The sequence below is a fragment of the Artibeus jamaicensis genome, unplaced genomic scaffold, assembly GCF_021234435.1.
Source record: "Artibeus jamaicensis isolate MK-2021 breed Jamaican fruit bat unplaced genomic scaffold, CSHL_Jam_final contig_519, whole genome shotgun sequence".
NCBI classification, from domain to species: Eukaryota; Metazoa; Chordata; class Mammalia; order Chiroptera; family Phyllostomidae; genus Artibeus; species Artibeus jamaicensis.
This window is the reverse complement of record NW_026521871.1, coordinates 51767147-51794062: the sequence shown is the minus strand read 5'-3', so window position 1 is coordinate 51794062 and position 26916 is coordinate 51767147. Positions and strand designations below refer to the sequence as shown.

Below are 26916 nucleotides of genomic sequence, written 5' to 3'. Positions count from 1 at the left end.
CTCTGGGAACATCTGTTACATTAGAAAAAATGTTAAGTACCACTATTAGGCACGCGCACACACGCACTGTACTAATTACAAAATCAGTATTTCTTTGGAACACACATTTAAAGTTTAAATAATCAGTGTTTTAGACTGATGTAAAACACACATCAAGAATGGTTTTAAACATCTTTCTTCTCTAACAGGCTGGGGCAAGTCCCTGTCTGTTTCAGGACTAAGAGCCGTGGGAATGGTGCCCCACATTAGGACACAGCGTGTCCCCTTCAGAAACAAGCTGAAGGGGTTTCTAACCAGATCCTGCAGAGAGAGGAGTCCTCGCCCCTCCGGGCCGGGCTGTGTGGTGGTGGCCCGCAGGGTTTAACCACTCCGGACGGTGGCGGGCACAGGAAGACAGGCTGAGAGGGGTGACGGAAAACCCGAGTGTTTGGAATCATGTTGCACTTGACCCCATTTGCTGGAACTCTTCGGGAAACAAGAATTTTCCAGTTAGCGTCTTCCATGGCAAGAAACGAGTCACCTCAGGAAATGACTCTGAAAGCCCGCTGTCCCTTGGTTCCATGCTGCAGCCGCACCGCTCCCGTGGGAGGGAGACTTACGGGCTTAACACCAGGTCCTGCCGCTGGAGATGTTTCAACCAACTGGTATCTGACTGCTGAATTCATTGTCAATACCACATACCGTTCGATTGCTTTTTCCCTCTATCTGTTAGGCAACATTCGGTCATCTAGTTTTCGCTGCCCATCAGTCCTCTATCTTGGGCACCAGCTCTCCACGGTGGCTGCAAAGTGCACGTATGTGCTCATGCACGAGATTCCACGTGAGGAATTGACTGAGGATCCATGTGGAATTGGGTCACACACTTACCCACATTTGCTCATATAAAAATAGACATTGTTAGCTCTGTAATTCCTCACATACCGCAAAATGTGTATTTTCCCAACAGCTTTTTACCCAGTCTTGCCAATCCGATAAGACCAGGAGTTAAAACCTTTTGAAAGCAAGTTTCCCAGCAGAAATTAATTTTTTAAAAAAGGTCTACTTTACAGCAGCAGTTAGATGCTTCGTTCTTGGAGTAGGTGAATAATATCGACACAGTGAATCGTGGGTTTAAATACGTTTAACAGTTTCTTATCTCTCTGAAAATAATACAGACTTCTGGGTTATTTGGTGGCTTTTCCATTTTTCCAGTTCCAAGGGATGCAGAGGTCGCCATCCTGCAGGACAGAGTAGAAACTGGAGACACAGAGGCGCATGCCCCGCAGGCAGGGCAGTGGCCGGTCCAGGAGTCTCCTGCAGCAGTCCACCATTTGGACACTTGAGACACTGGGGTCCTTATACAACTTTTCCAGGGCAAACTGCTTCGTGGAAGCCTGTATCAGTTCACTTTCAATAACCTTCAACCTGTTATATTGAAAATAAAAATTTAAATTGCCACAAGCAAATAGAAGAATGTAAAACGTAAATGTATTTTCAGATACGGGGGGCTACACCTTTCTGCTCACAACACTGAAAATGGCGTCCACGAGAGCCAGACCGTATGGTTTGAGAGACACACCTGTGGTTATCATGCAGGACCTGCTATTTCCACACGTATCTCTGAGAGCATTTGTTAAATCTTCTGTAGTGGTAATGGGGTAAAAGTAATTAACACATAATTTAAAAAGCTCTTATCATGTCTCACCTAGCAGCTGTTAGCAACTGAAGAAAGCAGGAAGCTCACTGTGTACCAGACCCGGAGTCTGACCCTCGGGCAGTAACAACTCATAGAGATTCCGGAGTAAGCGCAGGCTCACATCCATCGGCACCTGAGGCCAGGCCCTCTTCACGCTCCCTCTGCTAGGCCCGCCCTCCCAACCCCCATGGCCTTCGCTGGAGGCTGGAGTGTCCGTTCCATCGAGGGCTTGACCTCAAGCCTAGAAAGCGAACAACTCAGGTGGGAGGAGCCCGGTCCACCCTCACCTGCGGACAGCACGCAGAAGCCACGTGGCAGGTGAGTGGAGCCAAGCTGTCAGGGCTCCCGAACTGGTCTAATTTAGGTCCTGTGCTGGCTGAAAAGACCGAACATCCACTTTTACCTGATCTTAAATTCTAATGAAAGAGCAGCCTACGTGTAGTAAAATACCCATAAGCTAGGAAATGTATGGAAACAAGTGGTCGCTGTGGTTGGTCTGCAGTTAGTGGTGCTGGTCTGTGTCACTGAGTCCCTTTCTGCAACAACATCCAGGGCACTTTGGCAGACGCTGCTCCTTTTTTCCGTGAGATGCCTGTTAGACCAGGCTTCCAAAGGTTCCGGAAGGTGGACAGGGTCAGGGCTGGTGGGGCTTTCGGGCTGTCTGCTCTGGGCAGGATTAGATGGGAAAGGTCTCGGGCACCGTCGACAGCAGGGGCGCCGGACATTTCTGCCAGGGCCTTTCTCGAGAGACCCAGTCTGGCTAAGGAACAAACAGCCTGGCAGCACAGCCGTGGCGCTGAGAGGCTCAGCACTGCCCTCCGCATGCTCTGCACAGGGCCCCGGGTCCCCACTGCTTCCCCGAGAAGCCTCTGGCCGCGTCCCAGGGTTTCCCTGACCTCCGGGCCCTGGGGCCCTGAGGGGGTGGCCCTTGCCAAGCTCTCTCTGGGGCTGTGCCTGGGTGCCTCTACTGTTTGTAGCAGACTAATTTTAAACACATTTAAACAATTCTTTTGCCTTTCCTTGTAGTTCTCTGCTTTATTATACTCATGCCGAAAGGAAAAAAACAGGAAAGGGAGGCACCGTACAACTGGGGGGAGCACCCTGCCCTGACTGGTGAGTCTGGCTGGTGGGACATTCGCTCCCTTCTCTAATGCCGAGAAATGGCTGACAGGGCCTGCCTTTGACACAGATTATGTCTATTTTTTAAAATCCTCACCTGAGGGTATCTTGTAATTGGTTTTAGAGAGACAGGAAGTGGGGCAGACGGAGAGAAACATCAGTGTGAAGAGAAACTTCGACTGGCTGCCCCCTCGTGTGCCCTGACCTGGGACTGAACCCACAGCCTTCTGGTGTACAGGACGACACTCCAGCGAACGGGCACCCAGTCAGGGCCCCCAGTCAGGGCCCCCAGTTATTTTTAACAAGCCCTTCTTTTCAAATTGAGGTCCATGGTGTAAATGTAATTTGGGTTATTAGGAATCAGCCAGAGCTAACCCCTGGCAGAACAAGGTGGGGAATAAGTAACTATGGAGCATCCACCCACCAGTCCATTTCCTAAGTTAAGTACAGTGTTACTGTTCCATATTTATGAGTTCTGAATACCTGCATTTTTTAAAAAAGATTTTATTTATTTTTAGAGAGGGAGAGAAACATCAGTGTGTGGTTGCCTCTCACGTGCCCCCCACTGGGGACCTGGCCCGTAACCCAGGCATGTGCCTTGCCTAGGAATTGAACCTGCGACCCGTTGGTTGGCAGGCTGGCACTCAGTCCACTGAGCCACACCAGCCAGGGCTGAATTACCTGCATCGTTAAAAGTTAGACTGAATGACAAGACCTCCCAGAGGGCCGACAGCACTCACTCATCTTTCCTCTTCATGTTCTCTCTTGCCTGCTGGGCTTTGGTGAGAATGAACCACTGTAGGTTTGCGAGATCACAGAGGGTCGGGATGTTAAAATGCCCGAGATCATGCAGGCTTGGAGCGTATCTGTCACTGTAATGAAACACACGGAAGGAAAACCATGGGTCCCCCCCACCCCCCGCTCCACTCCAAGGGAAAACACTGTATGAGGCTGATTAACGGAAGAGGAATTGATCATGGAGACCCACCCTAAAGGTGCAGCTAAACTGACACAGTCTCGCTGCCTCCAAGGAGGCACACTTTACCAGGACGACCACACGCTCCCCAGCCCTGTGACTGTCCCCATCTGTAAAGCGGGGACTGGAACCCGTTTCATGGCGAAGGGGTGGGAGTGAAGGAGAATGCACTTATGCTGCAAGCACAGTGCCTGGGAAACACTGTATGTAGCACATGCGCAGAAAATGCTGGCTACTGATTTAGCATCAGTCTAACCCTGTCATGTTTTCTCAGGATTGACTCACCCTGTAAATGGCCACATATTTATGGAATGTTCTAGAGAGTCAATCCTTCGGTTCTCTCTTGTCAGCTTTTCTAACGTGTAAGGAGCGCTGCTAACAGGGGTAGTGACATTCTTCTCTGTAATTCCTAAGAACCACATGCTGAAATACAAAGCGACTGCATCGGCTGACCTACACAGCCCACCTCAGTGAACAGGTAAGAGTCCTGCTTGTGTTCGGTGTTTACCTGTGGAGGATCATTTGTAAACCACGCAGACTTCGAGGGTGGAAAGGTATTCTGCTCTTCAGTAGTCGGTTATAGAACACATCAAGAAGAGAGTAGTATTCTTCCAGTGTCAATACTGGCTGTAATTCTTCAATATAAACAACTTGTATGCCGCCTAGCAGATAGCTTATTTGGTCTTCTAAAAACATCAGCTTCCTCTGAAGGTCAAAGTAACTTGGTAATCTTTCAAAAAGCTACAGGATTTTTTAAAAAAGGGAAGATATATTTAGTTTTGCATTATAACAACTCAATTTTAGGTTTCCAGAAAAATGGTATTGAGATATTTTAACAAGATAATCTTTTCCTAGAAGGAAAATTCAAGTAAGCAATAACCAAGAGACTTAATGTAATGCCAGCAATATTAATATTCAAGACAAGCCACATTAGAATCTTAGGAATGTGTAGATAGGAAGACATTGCAGAAAAGAACTACGTTCTAAATAAAAGTAAATCCTATGTACTAATAGATATTCAGGAAGAATCTCAGCTTGGTTTAGAGCAGGGGTGTCAAACTCATTTTCACTGGGGGCCACATCAGCCTCGCCTTCAAAGGGCCGAATGTAATGTTAGGATTAAATACAGGTAACTGCTCCTTAACCAGGCAAGGAGCTCGGGGCTGCAGCCAGGTAGAAACAAGGCGCCGGGCGGATAAAACAAGGTTGAAGGCTGGATGCGGCTGCGGGCCTTGTGGTTGCCACCTGTGGTTTAGAGTGGTTAAATGGTATAATGAAGGTTTCATTTCATCTCCAAGTCTATGTCTTCAGAATTTACTTTAACCCACCTAAATGATCACAGTCGGGGGGGACAAGGAGAACAATAAAAATCTGAATTCAGTGCATGAGGTGCCTCAGCAGGATGAAGCAGAGGTTTCTCAGGAGTCCGATGGGGCCAATCAGCCATGAGAAACAGGACTGAGAAAGGACAGAAGTGTACGGGGTGTTAAGGGAAGTCAGAAGGGCCTGGGCAAGCATGGATGCAGGACGGGGCGGCACGCTCACACGTGAGGAGTCTGGTGTGGCCGGACTGTGGCTGCCTGCGAGCGGACAGACAGCGGAAGAGGCAGCGGCGCGAGGTCAGGGGCGTCCTCGTGGGCCATGTTAAGGACTTAGATTTTGGACAGAAAGCTGTGGTACTGCAGCTGTGGAAATGCATCGAACTCTCTGCTATAGTAACAACAACGGCAGAATAAAATCCCCACAAATAATTTATAATGTACTTCTAACACTTTGTGAAAAATAATTTTACTACTTTTTCAATTTTCTTCTGAAGGGGTTATTTACAGATGGTAACGACACTGTAAAAACTTTTTATTCGGAGCTCACTGTAGATTCATAGATCTCTCACCCCACTTCCCCCAGGGTGGCATCTTGGGGAATGGGAATATCCTGTCACAGCCAGGAAACTAAAGTGACACAAGCCACTGACCTCATCAGGTGTCCTCAGTCTCACTGGGACTCGCTGTGTGTTTAACTGCATGCAGTTTCAGGTGGCAGAGCCCCAGTGAAGACACCAAGGAGTCCCACGGCAGGGCCCTTCATGCTGCGCTTGTGTAGTTGCAGACACCTCTTGACTCGACCACCACAGACCTGCTCTTTCTCTAATTTTGTTACTTGAAGACTTATAGATACGGAAACGTGCAGCATGTGACCCTTCGAGGCTGGCTTTCCCACTCAGCACGCGCGTCAGCAGCTCAGGCCCCTCCTTCCTGAGCAGCGCTCCGTGGTGTGGACCTGCCGCGCTTTGTTCACCCAGGCAAACGCTGCGGGGCACCAGGGTTTTCCCCTAGTTGGTCATCACGAACATCTGTGTGCAGGTTTCTGCGTGAACATAATTGTTCATTTCTCTAGTGTAAGTGTCCAAAGGCGCCATGGCTGGGCCCAGTGGGAAGCCTGTGCTGAAGGTGTAAGCGGCTGCCATGCTCTTTCCCAGGGGCTGTGCACCGTTTCACACTCCTGCCAGCAATGACGGAGGGAGGCTGTTTCCTGCATCCCCGTGAACATTTGGTGGAGTCGTTACTTTTCACATTAGCCATGCGTGCAGCGTGACGAGGTGTGCAGCGTGACGGGGTGTGCGGTGACATCTCATCGTAGTTCTAATCTGCGTTCCCCCGGGGCTCGTCGGTTCTGGCATGTGCTTATGTGGCACCCATCTGTCCACCTCTGCGACACGTCTGTTCGTGGCTTCTGCCCATTTTCTAGTTGGATTCTTTCTTTTTTCAGTGTTGAGTTTGGAGAGTTCTTTACATATTTAGATACAATGACCTCGTCAGATAATGCGGTTTGTAGATATTTTCTACTAAATATTTGATCTGAACAGACACTTCACAAAGAAGATACATGGGTGGCAAATAAGCACACGGAAAGACGCTCCCTGTCACTTGTCACTAGTGAACGCCCATTAAACCCACGAGGGGACAGTCCCGCACACGCACGAGAACGGCTCAAATGAGAAAGGTGCTGTGGCGAGTGCCAGCAGCTTCTTCCCAAGTTAAACCACGCCACCTTATTCAGCTGTTCTACTTTCGGGCGTTCATCCAAGAGCGAGGGACATAGATGTCCCGAGAAACATTTGTAGATAATGTTCATAGAAGCTTTATTTCTAACAGCTAAAACCTGATACAACCTAATGTCTGTCAACAGGTGGGCAGATAAACAAGCAGTGGTGGTACATCCACAGGACGAAGTAACACCTGGCAATAAGAAAAAGTCATTTTCTTGATACACCCAATGGCGTGGATGAACCTCAGCATGGTTATGTTAAAGGAAAGAAACCGGACCCCCCCACCCCCAAAACCCTGTACTCTGTGATTCCAATTAGAGGAAACTCCAGAAATACGAGCTATCTACAGTGGCAAAAGCAGACCAGCGCTGGCGGGAAGGTGTGCTGGGACGGGGCGGGTTGATGCAGGGCCAAGAGCACACTTTTGTGGGTGACGACCATGTTCACTATCTTAACTGGTAACAGTTTCACAGATATTCACATATGCCAAATCTCATCAAATTACACACTATATATGCACGGATTATTGTATGTCAATTATTCCACAAGAAATCTGTTAAAGTAAAAAACGACAGATACAGGCCTTTAGGTGATGTTTTGGGAAAGACCATAAAATTTCCAAATAAAAACTGAGTTAGAAATCCAGTCTTCTAAGTAGTATTTTGATTACATGATATTAAGCATCTGAGCTGAACAGACCTGCAACTATGATTAAAAACTTTATTTCACTGACATAACAGCATAGTTTGAAATGAAAGTACATGGAGGACAAATGAGGCTTTTTGCATCTAAGCCCCTCCTTACCTTGGTCCAGTGGTGGTGGACGTCCATCGTCCCCAGCATCACGTGGCCCACTGCGCTCATCCCGGAGCGGTCTGTAAACATCACCGTGCGTCCTGATGGGGAAACACAGACCCTGGGTCACTGCCAGAGCCGCCTCCTTCTGTCAGCACTGCACAGTTACTTTAGTGTGTAAATTCAGGGTGAAATTCAGTAGAAGTCCAAAGGCCAATTTTATGTTGCTGATTTACTCAAAAGAATGGATTTAAAAATTCAGCTGTGATAAAGTCACTTCTGCAAAGACTTCTAACATTTAGTTTTCCTCTACACTTACAGACGTGTATAGCAGCTAAGTAATATTTTAAAAGAAAAGGGAAATTGCTTACCTTTTGCATTTTTAAGTGTTTCCAGGTTCTGCTGTGCCAAGCGGCCCAAACTCTGCAGCTGGCTACAGCGGTGGGCGACGCCCCAGCTCCGTTGCCACCTGGTTGGTGAGAGCACAGCGGCACATCAACACCAGGCACCCTGGAGGTGGGGCACGCGGCTCACCCCCAATGCTCAAGTACGCACACTTTTCCAAACTAGCTCAGTTTTCAAGAAGCAACCAAATGGAAAATGGATTGTTTACTTGGTAAAAATATTACTACCCACGTTCAGGTATCTAAAGATTTAAAACAAGTAAGTAAGTTTCTGTTTTAAAATAAGGTGAAATGGGAAACACTTTGGAAAGATTTTTTTTTCTCCACATTGTTCAACGGTGATGATTTTGCTTTCAATTCAAGTTCCAATTAGGAATTCCAGGTGGGTGTATCAGATCCTTTTTTCTTATTGTTGAAAAAGTGATTTTTATGACACCACGTAATCTGCTCCTTTTATACGTGAACGTTGGATCTTAGTGACCCAGTGGAACCTGACGTTCACGTGATGTCACAGTGGTGCCGCTCTGTAAGAGTAAAGAGGACCAGCCTCATGCAGCACCTCTGAACTCTACTCTGGCATGTACTAGCTCTAGTACAACTAGCTCTACTGACCTTGAACTAGTTGCAAGTTCCTCTAGCCTTCCTATGGTGTCTCTTTCATACACCCAAGTGCGGCCCTGACCTGCACCCTGTGGTCTAACTCAGAGGCGAGCGTAGGATTAAGGCGCTCTGGGAAATGCAGATTCCTCCTTCAGCTGAACACTGAATCCGAGGAATGCCGTTTGTGATCAAGTGAAATTGGTTTAAATTCTTTTTCCTTTAACCCACAAATGAAAAACTTAGATATAATTTTAAAGGATGAACATTGTGATGAAGCTGCTAAATGCTGTTCTTACTAACGAAGGGTCTTTCACACCGGCTGTCTGGCTTTGGAGACCGTGGCATTGGTCACGCGAGGCCTCCGTTTCTGGGAGACTGGCTGGCCTTCCAGGAGGCGGGGAAGCAGCCCCGTCCACGGGCCTCCAACGCTTCGGTCCCCGGGCCTGGCTCTCAGACCCCACGAACCCCAGTGGGTCTCCGTGTGGGGGTGGTGCCTGTCGACATTTACTGCAGTGGGAGTTAAAGCCCAGGAATTTCTTCACAGCATCGTACGATAAAGCTTATTCTTTTTCTGTTTAAGAAATCCTTTCATTTTACTAATCCCAGGCTGCCCTGGCAAACCTTTTAAAACTTCCACTAGGAAGTTATTTTCATGGACACAGAACCAACAATACAACATTCATTTCCTTTCTCCTTTCCTGTTTTAAACTCGAATACCAACCTCACATGATGAAGGGATAATTATTTTTTACATATTATGAGTATATGAAAAAGGGTATTTTTCTTATAAACCCATTATGTAAAAAAGTTCAAACAGCTACAGCTACATCAGTATCTAGATCTGACTTCACTGTTTTAAACAAGAAATTGATAGTAGTTTTCTTACACACCTGAATACTTACTTTCATAAAAAGGTAATAGAGGAATATTTAGTTATCTGAATAATTAGAGTAAGAGATGGAAATATTTAACTGCTGGAAAACTCTGCCGCTAGGTAACGCGTGCTCATTATAACCTGTCAGCTAGGTTCTCTGTGGTACCTGATGTCTGAGAGCTGCAGCTGATGAGAGAGTTCGTCTTTCAGACGATCTAGTTCTTTTCTAAGTGGCAAACTGTTCTCCAGCTTTTTAACTGCACGTTTCCCATTGTTATCTAACCAGGATCTAGAGAGAAGAAAACAGATGTACATATGATAACTGCGATGCGAACACGCCTACTATTAACAGACATATGCATTCTTTTGAAGTAGCCCCATGTTAAACTCCAGTCAAACCTTTACCAAATTACAAGTGAAAAAATAAAGTGTAGACGGAAGTGGCTGAGATGAGACTTCAGCTGGGCACTCAGCTGAGGGGCAGGGAGTGGAGGTGGAGGGGGCTAAGCCTGTCTACACTAAGGTGGCAGACAGCAGCCTGCCAGACGCGGTGGTCTTGGGGACTCGGTGGTAAAGAGACGAGACCGCTAAGGTCTGCTGGACGCAGTGACCTGGATGGACACAAGGGAATACAGGTTGAGAGCTCTGGGCACTCCCGAGCCAGATTAAAATAAAGGAAGAAGCTGGGGTCCACCCAGCTAGAACCCATACAGCAGCCACTGCGAGCTCCTGCCTCAGGACCAGCTGCCCTTTCCGTGTGGCCTGCACCACCAGACGGGCTCCTTTGATGGCCACCCGTGGTCAGGAGTGTTTTAAATGGTGACTCAGTGCACACCCACGCACGCTTACTTATATACAGAAATATAACGGAAACAAGCGTTCTGAAAACAGTATTTAAACTTCTGACAACATATATTCAAGAAATTTTATAAAGGAACAAAGCAAAATGACTTTGCTGGCCCCATGTCAATAAAGTGTGTTATGATTTGCAATTTGAAAAACACTGACTTAGCCTATAATCACGGGGAAAAGCAACCAAATGCATGTATGAGGTAAATTGCGAGTTCCCGAACATGCTACAGAGATCGTTCCAATGGGTGGTTGTCCAGCCCGGCCTTCTGTGGACACCAAGATGGATTCAGAACCTAAGACACTGAAGGCAAAATAGAACTACTTGAGCGAAATTCAAATAGAAAAAATGGAGGCCTCACAGCCACTGGCAGTAGCCACCAGAACAGCATTTCAGTGGGTTTCTGTAGTTCACGGCAAAGACAGAACACACAGGTGATTTTGTTTAGACACAAATGGAGCTTGTTGGCTCCAAATTCAATTTTATATAATTAAAATAGTTTCTGTTATATTATTTGATAATCAGAGAATATTAAAAAAATAAGCAAATGCTAAAATTTATAACATAGAGTAGCATTTACTAATTTTATAAAGACTGGTAAATTCCTTTTATTATAGTATATAATTTAAAAAATTCCTCAGGTATTAACATTTTCATTATATCCTTTTTATACAGTATATAGTAAACTAATTTTGAAGTAAGATAAAGAACAATTTGCTGAGAAATTCAAAATTGCACAGCATGTTAAAAATGTAGATTGGAATGTAATTACCAGATGTATTATGAAAATAGATTAAATTGAGCTTTTGATAATTCTTCTGTTTTGTGTTTTAAGAAATCCAACTGATTTTCAATTTTTTTGTGTTTTATTTCACAATAAGAGACTATTTCAGCTTGCATTTCTCAAAAAGAAAATTATTTAAAAAATTAAAAGTCCACACTAAATAATACTGTTGTTATATTTTCTCACATTGTGTCCTGAAATATTAGAAATACCTTAACAAACTTTCAAGAATAAATTTTGATCAGGTGCATGCAATTTACAAATCATGTAAAGAGCAGTTTGAAGGAAATTTGCAGAATTGTTTTAATACCACTTCTGAAATGTATAATTCAGCACGTGTTCCTTCCTCTTCTATAACCTACATATATAATGAAGATGAATTAAGCAATACAAGAATAAAAATAAAAGCTTAAACTGTATACAGCCAAAATGACCACAGTGGCCACCAAGTGCTGGCCGCGTGGCAGAAACCTTAAACCTCCCGGCTGGGCCGCAGACACCCCTCGGCCTCATTTGGGATTAGTCTAGACATGTGGAGTTCCTGCGTCAGCACAGACAACCCACAGAGTGAATGCTCTGCCAGCATGTAGCTGAGGGGGACTGACCACACTGCAGTGGGCAAGGGTCCCCGGTAAGCCACAGACTCTGTAAGGGCAACTGTGGGGACACATCAGGTGGCTGATCTTCACAGCGTGCCATAAGGACTTACTCAATACACTAAAGACAGTTAATTACAGACAAGACAAACGACAGAGAAATGTTTTACGTGGTTTTTATCATTAAAATTTTTATCAATCTGTTCCGCATAGTGTTTTCAAATGTTGACACCATGTATTTTTACTACGCATTGATTATTACAGCAAAGGACCTTACTACTGAACTCTTCAAAGAAACTGAAAATGACTAACATATGAAGAAGCTTACATTAAAAGTATATAGATATGTTCTTTCTTTATGTGCTAGGGGTAACTTGAGGATAGAGTTTTAAAAACTTAAAATGATCTCCTGTATGTGTTTGGTATGAAAATATAAAAAATTTAATATAATTGGAAGTATTCTGTCAACTTTAAGATCCTTGCAACATCTTTTTCACATCACTACTGTGTTAACTGTACTGATAGAATTATTCTTCCTAAAAAAATAGGACTTTAATATTAAATAGGAACTTCAAACTTATACATACGTTAGGGTGGTTTCCGCTCTCGAGACTTGTTCGAGGTCTTCATCCGGGTCCTTGAATCCAGTAAAGGAGTAATAAGACTTGTCCCATTTGATGGGCCTGTCAGGCACCCTTTTCGCCTCTTTGAGAGGCTGGGGATGCGCACTGCTATTCAAGCTTTGGACATGTTCAACTGACAAACTGCAGGAGTTGAGAATATATAATACTGTGCTTAGCAGATCTCTGGTGTGCAAAGTAAATTTGACTGCTCGAAATCCTAGAGAATATAATTCCCCCAAACAATGAAGATGGTTGATTATTTGATTTATTTTAAATTTTTTTCATACAAAATTCAAAATCAAAACCTTCTAAAACATTCCATCACCGATTCAAATCTATCCACCTGTTGATGGAACACTACTTCCCTCTCCAGATCTGCGCCAGCACCATCTTTACCTCCACTGATCTCTGGGCCAGTTCCCTTCACTGGTTTAGCACCAGTGCCTAGACCCCCCCCCCCCCCCCAGCCCAAGAAGGGGATTTGGAGCATTCCAATGCTGCCCATAAATTTGGTGTCTGGGGTCTAAGAGATGTAACACTTTCACATGAGCAAGGGTCCCCTAAAGGTACTTTCTAAGAAGAAGTGGGAGGGAGGTGGTTGGGCCCCCCCCCCCCCCCGTGACTGGTTCAGAAGAGGAGAGGAGTCAGACAGCCTAGTCTCAGTGGTGACAGAAACCCATCTAGAGTTTTCTCTGTGATTGAAAGAGCTCATCCTCATACTTGCTCACCCACTGGCCCATAACTAGGTATTTTCAGATTGATTTAAAATTCCCTCACTGTTTACTTGTGCTTCACAGTCTGATTCTGATACTGGGTAGTCATTGGGCTAAGGTTCGTCATCTAACTGGTTAAGTCATCAACAGGAAATCCACTGTTCAGCATTTTCCCCCTCCTTTATTGGCGTGGTGCTTAAATGATGTAACTTATGTAACTTTTCAACCATCACTCCCACCAACTGCACCACTGTTCTCTCTCCCTCCAAATAGGAACAAAGACTCGAGGTTGGAAAGGCTGCAGTGAGGGCTTAAATCTAAGCTGACACCAACTCAAATATTTTCTCCACTGCAACATGTTTTTTCTCTTTTAAAGAACTATTGTAATTGGTTTTGAAAACTACATCAGTATTATGTAAGTGCATCCTCACCGTGAAATGAGGGCCACGTATTAGTGCAGACACAGAGCACTCGCACCACGGCAGGAAGCTCTGAGACAGCCCTGCTCTGTGTACTTGTGAGTGTGCAAGTGTGTTTACACAAACACGCCCCTACCATGTGAACTGTCACGCAGCCCTGGTGACCTTTCATCTCTACACAGTTAGAGCAAACTCCTTTGTAGTAGCTCTACACAGGTCCATATAATGAAGGTAGCGTAAGTTACTGAACACTTCTGAAACTGATGGACATAAAAGTTGTAATTAATTTTTCACATTCCGTAAAAAGCTGAAATGTATTTTCTTGTCTTTGCCAATGATGACAGTTATCACAATTTAAATCATTCTTAGGGATACGTATTCTCTTGCCATATACACTTAAGGAATTCAGAACATGCAAACTAAGAAGGATTTTTTTAGTGTAGTCATTCGATGCTATAGTGAGGAGTACAACCATGACCCTAATCAGTGAAGAGGAAAGGAAAACCCAAATGCCTGCGTTCGAGGTTAGGAAGAGACGGTTTATCCTTAGAGGAGCCAAGTCAAGAAATGAATCTGTCTGTATCTTGTCAATTCCATTAGTTATTTCATCCAGTGTCGGGGCTGCTCTGCAGTGAGGAGTGCCCGTATCGGATGGCGCATATTCCTCACTGGAAAACAGTACCTAATTGATTTAGTTTGCGCTTGATTCCTAAAGGAAAATAATTTATGTGTTTATTAGCTATTTATATGCATCATTTCCTGAAGTGTTTAGTCATTGTCTCTGCCCATTTTTGTAACAGAGCTACTGTTTTCTTTTTGACTTCTAAGAACTTTTTATATATTAACTTTATCTTTCTGCCATGTATGCTGTACATTTTCTCCCATTTCCAGTTTTGTTTTTCTAAAATCTATTTTTGTTTAGTGAAGGGTTCAGTTAAACATTAATTGAAAGTAGAATTTTTGTTTTTACTCAGACATAGCTGACTACAACTATTTATTTATGCATTAACTCACAGAAAGCTCTTAGTAAATCTTTAACTTGTTTTACAATTTATTATAATAAAGTTTATTTCTTCATAGACCACCAAAAAAATGGGATGAAGAAATGACTCAAGTCTTTAATTTTAGTAATCAATATCACTAGTAAACATTTTACTTTACTACCATCTCAATTATCAATGAAAAGGTGACTGATAATTTCTAATGTTCTAAAAATGAAAATGTGGAAAGAACCTGGTCTTAATTTTATAATCAGATAAAAAGATTAAAGACATAAAAATATTTTAAATCTTTGTCAAGAGTGCCAATCTTTGTCATAAAGGTAAAGGCAATGATCAATAACAATATTTTAAAAGAAGAAGTAATAGAAAATGTGGTGCACAAACCCAAGCATCAGACTAGGAATTTCTAGTACCAGCTATTATTTCTAGTACCAGCTCTATGCTTAATTTTCTGAGTGAAACTTTCCAAGTTTCCCTGTCTGTTCCTTCCTTCACAAAGCAACTTGGGTTATCCTTGAACTCCACGTGTATTCTGTACTTCAGACAAAGCCAGCTGATGTGGTAGGGAAGTAGCAGCTGAAGCTGTAGAAATGAGCTCAAGTCTCCCAAACATAAAAATAGAAACAGACTAGTGATATTTTTACTTTAAAAATGGTGAAGGGTTTACTTTGCTTTTATAAATCTGTCATGGAAAAATCATAAAATCCCTGTGTAAGCAGGATTTGGTTTTCAATTCCCAGCCTGACCTTGACCCTGAGTATAAGAGAAACATGGGTCTACTTTATGGTACTTACACGTCTTTGGCCTTACCCCAGCGAATGACAGCACCTCGGCTGCTCACGCGATTCTCAGGGCCAAGACCAGCACGGCCAGCATGGTCACTTACACTCTCACACAGAACTGTGCCACTTAGTGATAAAGACGGGTACTCATAATGGTTACTATGAGCATGTACAGCCTTCTCCAGTGGCGCTGTTCCTTTCCTTCACAACAGGGTTGTGAGTTGACGTTTTGTCTCTGAATACTGAAGAACAGGGTCTATTTTAAATAAAACTCCAAATCAGACGGAGATGGAGGAACAGCCGAGGAGAGGACCTTGCGATTCCTGATCTCCCACCTTCAGTCATGGGGGGTAGGCGGTGAGAGGCAGGAGAAGACGTGCTACCAGACTCACGTCCCTGGGAGACTGGGTGGGACGCTGTCTCGGACATAAAGACCCCGTTTTAGTGCTTTTCAGACCGAGCTCCCCGTCACGCCATCCAAGCATGAGGAGTGAGTCAGAGTGTCGGTACTCACACACAGCACTTCACCTCTTTCATTTTAATAGCGAAGGACCGGAAGTGAAGGTCGCACAGCTAGTCGCTGGAAGAGCTAGAAACGGATTGGAGATCTTAAAAGGCCTATCAACGTTTGACTTTCATTAATAGTTTGTTTTTGAAAAATTTTGTGTATTTTCTTTTTTGTCCCTTTTTAAAAAATCCTCACCCAAAGCCACTTTGTTTTTTTAATTGACTTTTTAGGGGGTGAGAGAAACAGATGTGAGAGAGAAGTGTCAATTGGTTGCCTCCTGTACCTGCCCAGACCAGGAATCGAACCCACAAGCTAAGTATGTGCTCTGACTACAGGGATCGAACCTGCAATCCCCCAGCTACGGGATGATGCTCCAATGAACTGAGCCACATGGGCCAGGGCTACTGTGTATTTTCCAATTGTTTTAGTCTTAACTCACCAAAGCTCTTACCAACTCTTTAGGTTGTTTTAAAGTTCACTCTAACAATAAAGTTATTTCCTCAAGGATAACTGAAAAGCTATATATTTGGAGTAATAACAGAACCATATTTGCCCTTAATTTTAAGTATTACTGGTTCATGGATGGCTAAAGCAGTGACAAAGGACCAAAAAGAGGCTGTATATTAGGAATGATTACACTAAAAAAAAACCAGCTTCAGGCTAGAGTTAGAAGACCTGGCTGGTCCCCGACCCAGGTTCTGTCTCCATAGCCCTGGGGATGGCACGGGACGTCGCTAGGTTACAGCCAGGCAAACACTGCCCGCTTGGCAGGGAACACGGAGGAATGAATAAGAGAATGGAAGCTGCATTTTTAAAAAATATGAATTGTTACCTAGTTTGACACTTAAAATAGCACTAAAATAGAAGGGGACAAATAGGAATACTTCAATTTTAAAGACAAAAAAAGCTTACACACACACAAAAATGGCTTATTAAAACACATGTGGCCAGGAATAGAATCTAATTCTGGGAAAACCAATCAATTAAATGGTACCATTTTTCTATGGCCACGGCTTCAATCCAGAGGTATTCTGGCACCATCAGACTGAGTGAGCCTATTTAACACGAAGCTTGCAAAGGACAAACCAGCAACAGGAAAACGTACCGACAGGACTGAAGGTTTCCTGGCCATCAGAGGAATTTTGATCTGTTTCTCTCACATAAAACGTGAGCTGAGTCGGTTTCAAAGACTTGAAGCCCGGTTTCTGGAGGTTTTCTAAGTAGACACTTAGTTTCTGAAGAGAGTTCTCATTAACTTTCTGGAAAAAAAATTATCAAGGGGTATTTACACATAAAATAGAACAAGGAAACAACCTTCTGAACACATGTTGGGAACATTAAGTGAGTCAGTATTAAAAGATGCTGTGGTTTCACAGCCCTGCTAGAGGAAGAAAAAGCATCGCCTACGACTAGGCTTAATGTTTCCATACACACTGGATTTAAAAACTTTAGCCAACGTCGACCAGATATCACAATCAGAGTATTTTCCAAAAGCAAAGAAGCAAAACTGATCTGTTTTTGATTGCACCTGGAAAAATAGTGATGTTCTAATTCTCAAGAGTTTTAAATTCCTTTTCATGTTAAATCAGGCATCAGGGTTAATGAAAAGAAAAGGAACCAATGAAACAATTCCAAAGCATTTAGCTTGGTGACACGTCATCTGATGTCAGGGGCTACTGGCCTTTGTAACTGGGTCCCCAGGGGTTTTCTCGCCAGGCTGCGTTCTCTGAGCGCATGTGCAGCAGCGTGGCAGGGACATGCACTGGTGGGAGGCAACTGGAGGGACAACGGGGCCTTCAGTGTTTTTTCACACCTTCAACTGGACTCGAAATAGAAAAACTGGTATAGGAAACACAATAAAAAATACTCTAAGGAGTTTATAGCTTTATTGCCTGCATAAAGAATGTCAGATTTCATAAAAAACGTTTTCATTTGGTAGTATCTATATTTCAAATGGGCTCAGAGCACCGATTATGTATCACCGTAATAGAACTGCGAATGTATAGAACCCTCTGTATTTCACTGCGACCATGGTAAATAATCTAAACAGAAACGCGGGCTAATGGCTAAGAAAATACTTACCCTTTCTCTGGGGTGCTGGCCAAAGAAATCTGGATGCACTGCAAAATAGAATGGCCTCAAAGCATTGACGGCTTCGGCTCCTGAGAAAGCTCTTGAGTAGGAAAACCAGTGTGGAAATACCTTCTCCAGACATAAGCTTTCAAAGAGATGTGAATTGATTAATTGTGAGGCCCCGATGTACAAGCAGATCCCCAGTGTACAAAGTGAGGGCAACATTAAAGTTACTCTGCACGGAAAACACCACAGAAACAAGATAGCAACCAAAACCCAAGACTTTGTGGTTTTCTGAAATCTACCAAGTTTTAACAAGTAGTGAGTGCCTTGTAGTTTCTAAAAACGGTGAGTATAAATTCCTTTGATACAATATGGGAATATTAATTAAGAATAATACAATTTCCCCTCAAAACCCCACTGAGAAATGTTAACTGGTTTTGCTGCAAATGATGATGATTTTCTGAATCATCTTTTTCTTCAGACGGGTTAAAAGAACCACCAATATCCAACAGTGTCATCTTTTTATAGTGAAAAATACTTTGAGAATTGTAAGTTTAGAAAAGAGATACAGATCTCTCTCCGTTCATTTTCTCATTGCTGGCATACTAATATTATTCTAATTGGATAACTTGACATTTCATTCCTAAAATTTGGCATAACTCATCTGAGAGTGTTTTTTTAAGTATTGTTTTAAATAAAATCATTTGTAATTTTAAAAATATTTTATTTACTTATTTTTAGAGCATTGGGAAAGCAAAAGAAAGAGAGGGAGAGAAATATCAATGTGTGGTTGCCTCTTGTGTGACCCTAGTTGGGGACCTGGCCTGCAACCCAGGCATGTGCCCTGACTGGGAATCGAACTGGTGACCCTTTGGTTCACAGGCCTGTGTTCAATCCACTGAGCTACACAAGCCAGGGCTAATTTGTAATTTTAAGCAAGCACTCCCCTGACATCTTTTTTTGCATGTTATATTTACCTTTTCCATTCTATAACAGACTACATAAAGGAGTTTTTAAATATTGGACACATTTTTATCTCATATGCTATGTATACTGAGTCCTTTGAAGAGCTTTCTATTTTTAAAATGGTAGGACTAGAGAATCATTTCTGCAGATTTTTTCCAACAATCTAAAGACCACCAACCTATTTTCAGATCGCCTTTGGTTTGGTTTGGTTTTGGATATATTTGATAAAGTCAACCAACACACAGGTTGAGCATTAAGGATTAGAATAGGAGTTTGGACAGTGAAGGAAACCATAAGCCCGGTGTAAAGACCCTCAGTGGGAGGCAGTGCAGGTGAATGTGAGTGACAACTCCATTCATTCCCCGTCTGAACTTCGACAGACACTCTGCTATCCGGCCAGCTGCTCAAATTTTATAAATCCTTTAAAAAAAGAAGTAGTGGTCATTATTTTCCTTCTACACTCAGCCTGGATATCGAAGGCGAGGAAGCTGTCAGACACTGCACCCCAGGATTATTTCTGTTACTGGGGTCCCACCTTCCCTGCGCTGCCAGAGCACAAAGCCTCAGACCTACTTGCGCCCGAGCTAGCTCACCCTCCCTGGCCTGTTTTCAGTTAGTCTTGTTTCTTCTCGCCTACAGCGTCCCCTGAAATCATTCCTTCTGCTTCCTGCTACCAAATATCCCCACATAACTGGACGCCATCACCTCATAATCAGTCTACTTTTCCCTAATGATGAATATAGATTAATGTTCCTAAAGTCCCACTATTACCGTATCCCCTACTAAAACACTACTATGGTCTCGCAATTCCTGCGGAATAAAATTCATTCCTCAGTCTAGTGCAGTAAGTCCTCTCTAATCGTTTCCAATCTACCCCTCAAAGTTGATCTCCAAACAGTCCTCACAGAAACCCTCAGCCCAGTGCCCGATGATCCTCGCCTCTTCCTTCAACTTGATGTCTGAGCTCTAATGCATCCTCCCTGCCCTTCACTTCCGTCCGTCCAAACCGTATACCCACTACGTGCCAGGAAGCAAGGTCCCCCAGAACCTTCCCTTTTAAATCCTCATTATAAATAGTCTTTCCCTCTTGCAAATTCAAACAAACAAACAAGCAAACAAAAACCCCCAAACTATTTGGAACATAATACTGTTACATGTAAATAATATATTTTCATTTGTTCTTCTTTCCTTCCACCTACCCACCCTCCACTATTTCTGTATTCTTAAAGGCAGTAAATCCGTTTAGGTATGTCGTCATTTGCTGTGTTAGTTTGCGTTTGCTGAAAGCAGAGGCCAAGACAGGATCGGATGTGCAAGACAATTATTGGGAAAGGAAGGCAAAGGTCAGAGAGCTTTCAGACCCTGATTCAGGTCTGGCACCTGCAGGAGGAGAGCGGGAAGCAGGGGGTGTGGAGCAGGGGGTCTGGGGCGGTGGTGCAGTGCCAGGAAGGGCTCAGCCGTGCCTGGGGGGGGGGGGCGCGGCGGTCCTTGAGCCAAAGTCACCCACTGGAGAGTCCTGTGTCTTGCTGGAATGATTCTGACTTAGGATTTATATTATATACACATGAATAGCAAATATAGCAGTCAAATGACCTTAGTATACACTTTAATTGCAAAGGGTGGTTTTCCAGATGTTAACAGAAGGCTCTTCATACAAATTTGCTTTTTTTGCTCTTGCCCTCCACCACGATATAACTTTAGAATTTGAAAAATGACAACAAATTAAAATTAGCCAAATGCATAACAGATTCTCTTCCCCCACCCAATACTAACTATAGATTGGACCATAAAGCTTACCTCCTTACAGGTCTCAGGTGGCAAAACATTTCTGAATATATGTGTACGTCAACTTCCAGGCATCATTGATTGCTAAAACATTAAGCAGATTATCAGTAATGAACAAGTTAAAAACATTACCACTTACATTAGCCCTTGCCCAAATGAAATACTTAGCTATAAGTCTAACAAAATATGTACAAGATCTATATGAGAAAAACCACAAAACTCTGATAGGAGGAGTCAAAAAGGAACTAAATGGAGAGAAAGTCCATGTTCATGGATAGAAGAATCAACATTGTCAAGAGGTTTGTTCTTTCCAACCTGCTCTGTGGATTCAATGAAGTTCCAATCAAAATCCCAGCAAGTCACATTCCAGGTACCGACAAACTCATTCTAAGGTTTGTGTGGAAAGCAAATGGCCAGACTGGCCAGCTCAGTGCTGGAGAAAAAGGGCTGTGGGGTCAACACCACCTGGCGCCAGGGTCACTGTAAAGCTACAGGGGTCCAGACAGCACGGGACTGGTGAAAGAATGGATACACCGAACTTCATTCAAATTAAAAACTTGTGCTCTCAGGAAGACACTGTAGAGAGAATGAGGGGGAAGGGCACAGACTGGAAGAGAAATATTCGCAGAAGACATGCATATCTGAAAGACTTAACAAATCAAAACCAGACTTAGTTAAGAGAGCACAGGTACAAGGCTCTGAGCTTGCAAAGAGACTGGAAGGACACACATACACGATCTCTAACTAGCTCTCTCTGGTTAGCTGGTGGTAGGATGCTAAGTGCTTTAATGTTTCCTTATTTCCTAGTTTATTAACAATGACCATGTGACATATGTTCTTAAACATTAAAAAACACACATGCTTTTAGCATACAAATTAAACAAAGCAAATGAACCTCACAAAAATGAGCGTCGTTCATTTGGTATGTAAGACAGGTCCCTGGACCAGGGACACCTGTTGGCCCAAAGAGAGTCCTGATATAGCTCAAGAACAGCTCTCCACACTCACACATAATGACAAGGACACTGACAAAGAGACCGGTAAGTGAGCTACAACTGTGGATAAGAAATGTATATAAGAATACTTGGGATGCACATGATCATCCAAGAATACGAGCAGGATGTAGATTAAATACCACGCAGCAAAGCTCCAACCAACATAAAATGATCCTAGAAGCAGCCTTGAAAAGCCAAAATTACTACACAATGCCAAGCACCCAGGCCTTGCAACAACACAACCTGTTTTAACTGTTTTTTTTTAAACAGTAGTATCTTAAAAGTGCATAATGTCAGAATGTCAGCATCTGATGAACAATGTAGGTGATCCAAATGACATGCTTTGTTTGTCATGTGCAAAAGCAAGCTAAATGAACCACTGAAAATAAAGTATTTTGAAATTTGAAAGTTAAAGCATAATAAAAAGATAGTAAGAATTTTGACACCAATTTAGGAAAGACTAGCTGCTTCAAATTTGATTCATCGAGAATTTCAGAGGCAGGCAGTCAAGCCCCTGTTCGGGAGTTCACACATTTGCACATTTAGAGTAGGAATCGATAGAAGCAGCGGCTGATTTAGCCATGAAAACAGCTTGAAGGGTTTGTTTAAAGAGTTCAGAATTAAGTCTTCAAAGAATTATAGCAAAATTGGAAAAACTGGAGAATGTATCCTTAGTGGCTTTCAAACATGGAATGGAGCACAGAGAGTTATTTAGCATGTTTTAGAAGTGTTTCCCTAAAAAATAATCAATGCAGAGCCCTGGCCAGGTGGCTCAGTTGGTTGGAGCCTGTACACCAAAAAGTTGTAGGTTCAATTCCTGGTCAGGGCACATCCCTATGTTGCGGGTTCAATCCCCAGTTGGGGACTATACAGGAGACAACTGATGTTTCTCTCACATCAATGTTTTTCTTTCTAAAATATCCTCAGATGAGAATTAAAAAAATAATAAAGCAGAAAAAAATGTTCCTGTACATAAAGTACTGGTCTTCAGTTGTCCTGAAAAATGATTCATTCACTGTTCCCTTTGTAATCGTAGGGTGTAACTGAACTACTACCGGGCAATGACTAACAAAGGACCTTAAAACTCGGAAATGGGACGGCAGGTTCTCACAATGAAAACAAAATGTTTTCAAATACAAGTATGAACATGAAATCAAAGTTTCTAGACTTAAAAAGCTTAACTCTTAATCACAGGTTAAGAGTTAGGCGTGTCCTGCCTGCTTTTTCTGTGAGTAGACTGTTTCTTAGAAAAGGTTCCCACTGCAGTAGCTTAGAATTATGACCTCGGCCTGTGCTGGATAATAGGGAGCCACTGGCTACATGTGGCTATTAAGCACCTGAAATGAGGTATCTGAAGTGTCCATTAGATTTTAAAGATTTAGTATAAAAAATGCAAAGCATTTCATCAATACTTGTTTATGTTGAGATAACACAGTAAAATTACCTTCACTTGTTTTTGCTTTTTTAAAAGCAAAACACGACCTGGTTTGAATTATTTCTTGCAATTTACTAACTAGAAATGTAAAATGACACCTGTGGCTCATGTTAACTTTCTCTTGGGCTGCGCTGCTCTAAGCCCAGGCAGGGCAGAGCCTCTGAAGTTAACACTCGCTATCAGAGGCGGCTGCCTGCTCGAGGGCTGGGGCTGGGGCAGAGGGCCTGAGATCTGCATTCAAATCCTGCCTGCAGCACTGAGTATCCGAGTGAACAAGGGCACGTTATTTCACCCTCCTGAGTCAACCAGTAAGTAACAGAGATGGTCCAAGATTGGCCTGTTCAGCTACAAAGAAGTTTCTTTGATGTGAATTAGATTAAGTGCAGTTGGTAAATCGGGAAAGATGTATCACATGCAGCTTTTTCCCAGCATGTTAATGATTTGGAGTAATCAGAGGTGGGCTTTCTACAATCATAAATGCTTTAGCTATATGGAAAGACTTAAGGAAAAACCTGAAAACCCCCCAGTAGCTCCTTTCTTTGGTTCAAGAAGCAGATGGTTAGTGGCTTCAGGAATCTCTACACTTCCCACATCAAGCAATCTGGGAAGCTGCTGATCCAGGTGAAAAAGCCAGAGATTTCCTCAGGTCTTGTTCTGAGTGGTATTTTTCCCCACAGACCCAGTTATTTCAGTGTATGTCCTGCAGCGTGTCCAGAGTTCCGAGAACCACAGTGAATGTCCTCTCAGTGGAAACACCTGTGTAACGTGCGTGTACTATCACTCCGAGCTGGCCTTCAGTTTGAAATTTACAAATTTTCATTACATGAGAGAATATACTCAGCTAACACAATGGGACAGTCTGCTGGGCAGGAATTTAGCCAGAAACTATCTTTGTTGTAGAACATGTTTGTACAGTTAGTGAATATTTTATGGAATTTTGTCTTTATTCAGTAGAAAAAGAAAAATTACAATCCTAACACTAGCAATAAGGACTAACAAGTTTAACATAAACGGAACAACAGTAAACATATGTATCATTGGCCCTTAGCTGATATTTCCTAGACTGAAGGCATCTTCACTGTGTGTTTAGGAAAAAATTGTAAAATGTTGAAAATATCCATTAAAGATTTTGTAAAAGGTGAAATGTAATCCAGAACATTATAATTATGTTTTAGCTCTCTGGATATGGAACTCCACATCTCCATGTACAACATAATTGTACATGTTTTTAGGAGTACATTACGTGTGAAAGTAGGGGATATAAGATTTTTGTGAAACTTAAATAATTATGTAGAACATCTGGCAAATAAAAATTCATAAAAGTGGCAAGTGTAATTAATATTATATAATTTCCTCCTAATAAAGGTTTACATGTTGCTAGAACATGCACTAAAATACATTTTTATTGGAAAATTCAGAATTATCAAAATAAAGGATCAATGCCCAAACGTCTTAAATACACTGTGAGGCTATGAAAAGTTTTGCTTGAATTAGTTCTTTGTTTCCTGTATGGTTTGCCCTCTTCTTGAGATAAAAAAAAAAAAATTAAGTGGAAGCGAGGGTAGAGCCCGCCTGGCTGGCAGGCCAAGCTGCTTGGCTCTTCCTGTGGCGCACATCTTGGGTCAGTCCTCATTTTTGCAAGACCAAGGTCCAATTTCATCACTTCTGCTGGAAACAAACAGGTCTTGGGAAAACAAAACTATAAGGGATCTGACTGCCAACTACAATGTCAACTCTTTAATTTACTATGAGAAGTTAATTGCTGAGAAGCCTAGGAGATTTGTATCTGCGGTTCTTTCCCTTGCAGGACTAGCCACACAGGAAATCAAAGACTGTCAGCACACTGAATATACACTGCTTCAGAGCAGAGCTGTGTGCGCTCATCTACTAGTGAGAAACAGCTGGAAAGCCTAGGCGCACCCAGGTCAACTGCAGGTTTCTTGTCTTCAGACAAGTTCTTACATGGGTGGTTCTTGCATGGACTCCATGGAGCCCACTATCCTTCCGTTGGGAAAAATCTCAAGCATGCTGCAAAATAACTAAAAAGCTTACGCTGTCTTATCAGACTTGGAAGGCACTCTGGGCCCCTAATTCACTCAATTCATCAACAGGCATTTACCAAGCACTTATGTGCCAGGTTCTGTGCAAAGTCTTGGGTACAAAAGAGCATTAAGACAATGCCACCTCTACAAAAACTGTATCATAGCCCTAGGAGAGAGGGGAGTGGAAAAACAGACACAAGCAGATAATTACAAAACAATGCAGTAATGAAATAACAGCAGTCTGCAGAGTATTATGGCAAACTCTCAAGTGCTACACCTGGAATTGGGGGCTGTGGAAGGTTTTTTCCAAGGAGATGGCGTCGTCCTCGGTGGCCAAGGGTGGAAGATGGGGAAGGACATGAGTCATTCAGAAAGCCATGCAAGCGTCCGCTATAATCCACTAATAGTGGTATTAGCTTCTATTTCATCAAAGGAAAAATTCTGATTTTAACCTAAATTCTGAGCTGTGATTTGAGGCATTAAATATTCTGTTCAAGTCAAATTTCGTAGAAAGAAATACCTAAGTTGGTGGGCAAGTCAAATTTGGGTGGTTTTAGGAAAACTTTGCTTAAATCGCTTTTGATACAGGAACAGCAACGTGTTTGTGAAAGAGGTCCTACCATGGGTCTTTGGCCATTTGGCACAACTTTTATTTGACAGTAATTTATTTTGACGAAGTTAATACCCCCAGGCTACTTTCATTTAAGCTGTGACTACCTTACTCAGTTTTTAAAAGCAGGTTTTTCCACCAAGGAGGGATAAAAGCAGACTTTTCATTGCTTTTCAGTTGAATGCTTCTTGGGAAAGAAGAAAAAGGGCAAAGAAAAAACAAAAGTGGTAAGTTAATAAACTGTGGTAAGAGCAAAGGATCTAGATTCCCAAGCTTCCTTTTCTAATCTTTTGCTATGAGATTAGAATTATCACAATTTCCTATGATAAGGCAAAGATTTCGGGTAAATAGTATAGTCGGAAACAATGAAGCCTAAATAAATCCTCTTTGGTTTCTCATTAGAAAACAAGTTAAAGCAGATGCGGTGCAGACTCTCCGGCCCCTAGCAATGCCTCAATTCGTGTTAGCACGTCGAGCTAAAGTGACTGCTCGGCCCACACCGACCCCCACCATCTGCCCCGAGTAGTCAGAAGGAACTGGAGCCCCTCCCCTCCTACTCCTTACAGTTCCGGCAAGGGTCCGCCGGGTGGGCTGTCTCCAAACTGTTTCACCTCCGACCCTTTTCACCTCCCACCCGGTACCAGGGGGCGGTGCGGGGGCGGTGCGGGGGCGGGCGCCGCCGGCCCGGGCGCATGCGCACTAGCACGCCGGCCCGGCTCTCTAGCGCGTGCTGGAGGGCCTGGCACTCCCACCCGCCCTCGCCCACTAGACCACAGCTCTGATAGGCTCCTACCCTCCGCAATCCCTGAGCCCCCGCCCTTAATATCTCAGCTGGGCGCGCCCTGCTCCACCCGGCCCAAGGCCTGCCGCTGCGCGTTCCTGGAGGTGAGAAGCAGCGAGGGACTAAGCTGCAGAACGCGCCCTCATTGGCTGAAGCTTGCCAGGCCTTCCAGCCAGGAGCGCCTGCGCGCAGCCGGAGACGTGGGTTCTTAGCCCAGCGGTACCCTGTCCCGCGCTGACGTCAGCGCCCAGGTGATGTCCCTGTCTTCCCCACCTCTTTCAGCACCCCCGCGCGTCTTCCTTCTTACCTGCCAGAGAGAGCCCCGCGCGCCCGCGGAGAGCTTAAGGACGCGCGAGCGAGCACTCCGAAATATGAAGGACCAGGCCGGAGGGAGTCGGATATGATTGGGCAGCAGGTGGCGGGGCCTGGCCCCCGGGTCGGTGGAGCAACTGAGCACGCGC

At 43.5% G+C, this 26916-nt stretch overlaps 1 protein-coding gene across 4 annotated transcripts; it reads right to left on the bottom strand.

Annotated features, from left to right (window-relative positions):
- Positions 1 to 1163: 1163 nt before the first annotated feature.
- TCAIM (T cell activation inhibitor, mitochondrial) lies at positions 1164 to 26916 on the bottom strand. Of its 4 annotated transcripts, none has more exons than XM_037148213.2 (11): positions 26763 to 26916; positions 20605 to 20676; positions 17848 to 17983; positions 16871 to 17024; positions 12307 to 12559; positions 9656 to 9778; positions 7983 to 8080; positions 7621 to 7712; positions 4279 to 4511; positions 3535 to 3666; positions 1164 to 1404 (listed from the first exon to the last, which is right to left on the bottom strand). In XM_037148213.2, the coding sequence occupies exons 2-11, from the start codon at positions 20631 to 20633 to the stop codon at positions 1164 to 1166; spliced, it is 1491 nt and encodes a 496-aa protein (XP_037004108.2). In that variant the 5' UTR covers positions 20634 to 20676; positions 26763 to 26916. The 4 variants fall into 4 exon arrangements, 3 of the variants coding, with proteins under 3 accessions (XP_037004108.2, XP_037004109.2, XP_053525549.1); XM_037148214.2 differs by lacking the exon at positions 26763 to 26916 and adding an exon at positions 26239 to 26345; XM_053669574.1 differs by lacking the exon at positions 26763 to 26916 and adding an exon at positions 25782 to 25800.

Coding starts and splice junctions, on each gene's coding strand:
- TCAIM (XM_037148213.2), bottom strand. CDS start 20,633: ATGTTTTGCCACCTGAGACCTGTAAGGAG. Junction 8,081..9,655: donor CTGCAGCTCTCAGACATCAG/GTACCACAGAGA, acceptor CTCACCAACCAG/GTGGCAACGGAGCTGGGGCG. Junction 7,713..7,982: donor AACACTTAAAAATGCAAAAG/GTAAGCAATTTC, acceptor TTTCCCCATCAG/GACGCACGGTGATGTTTACA.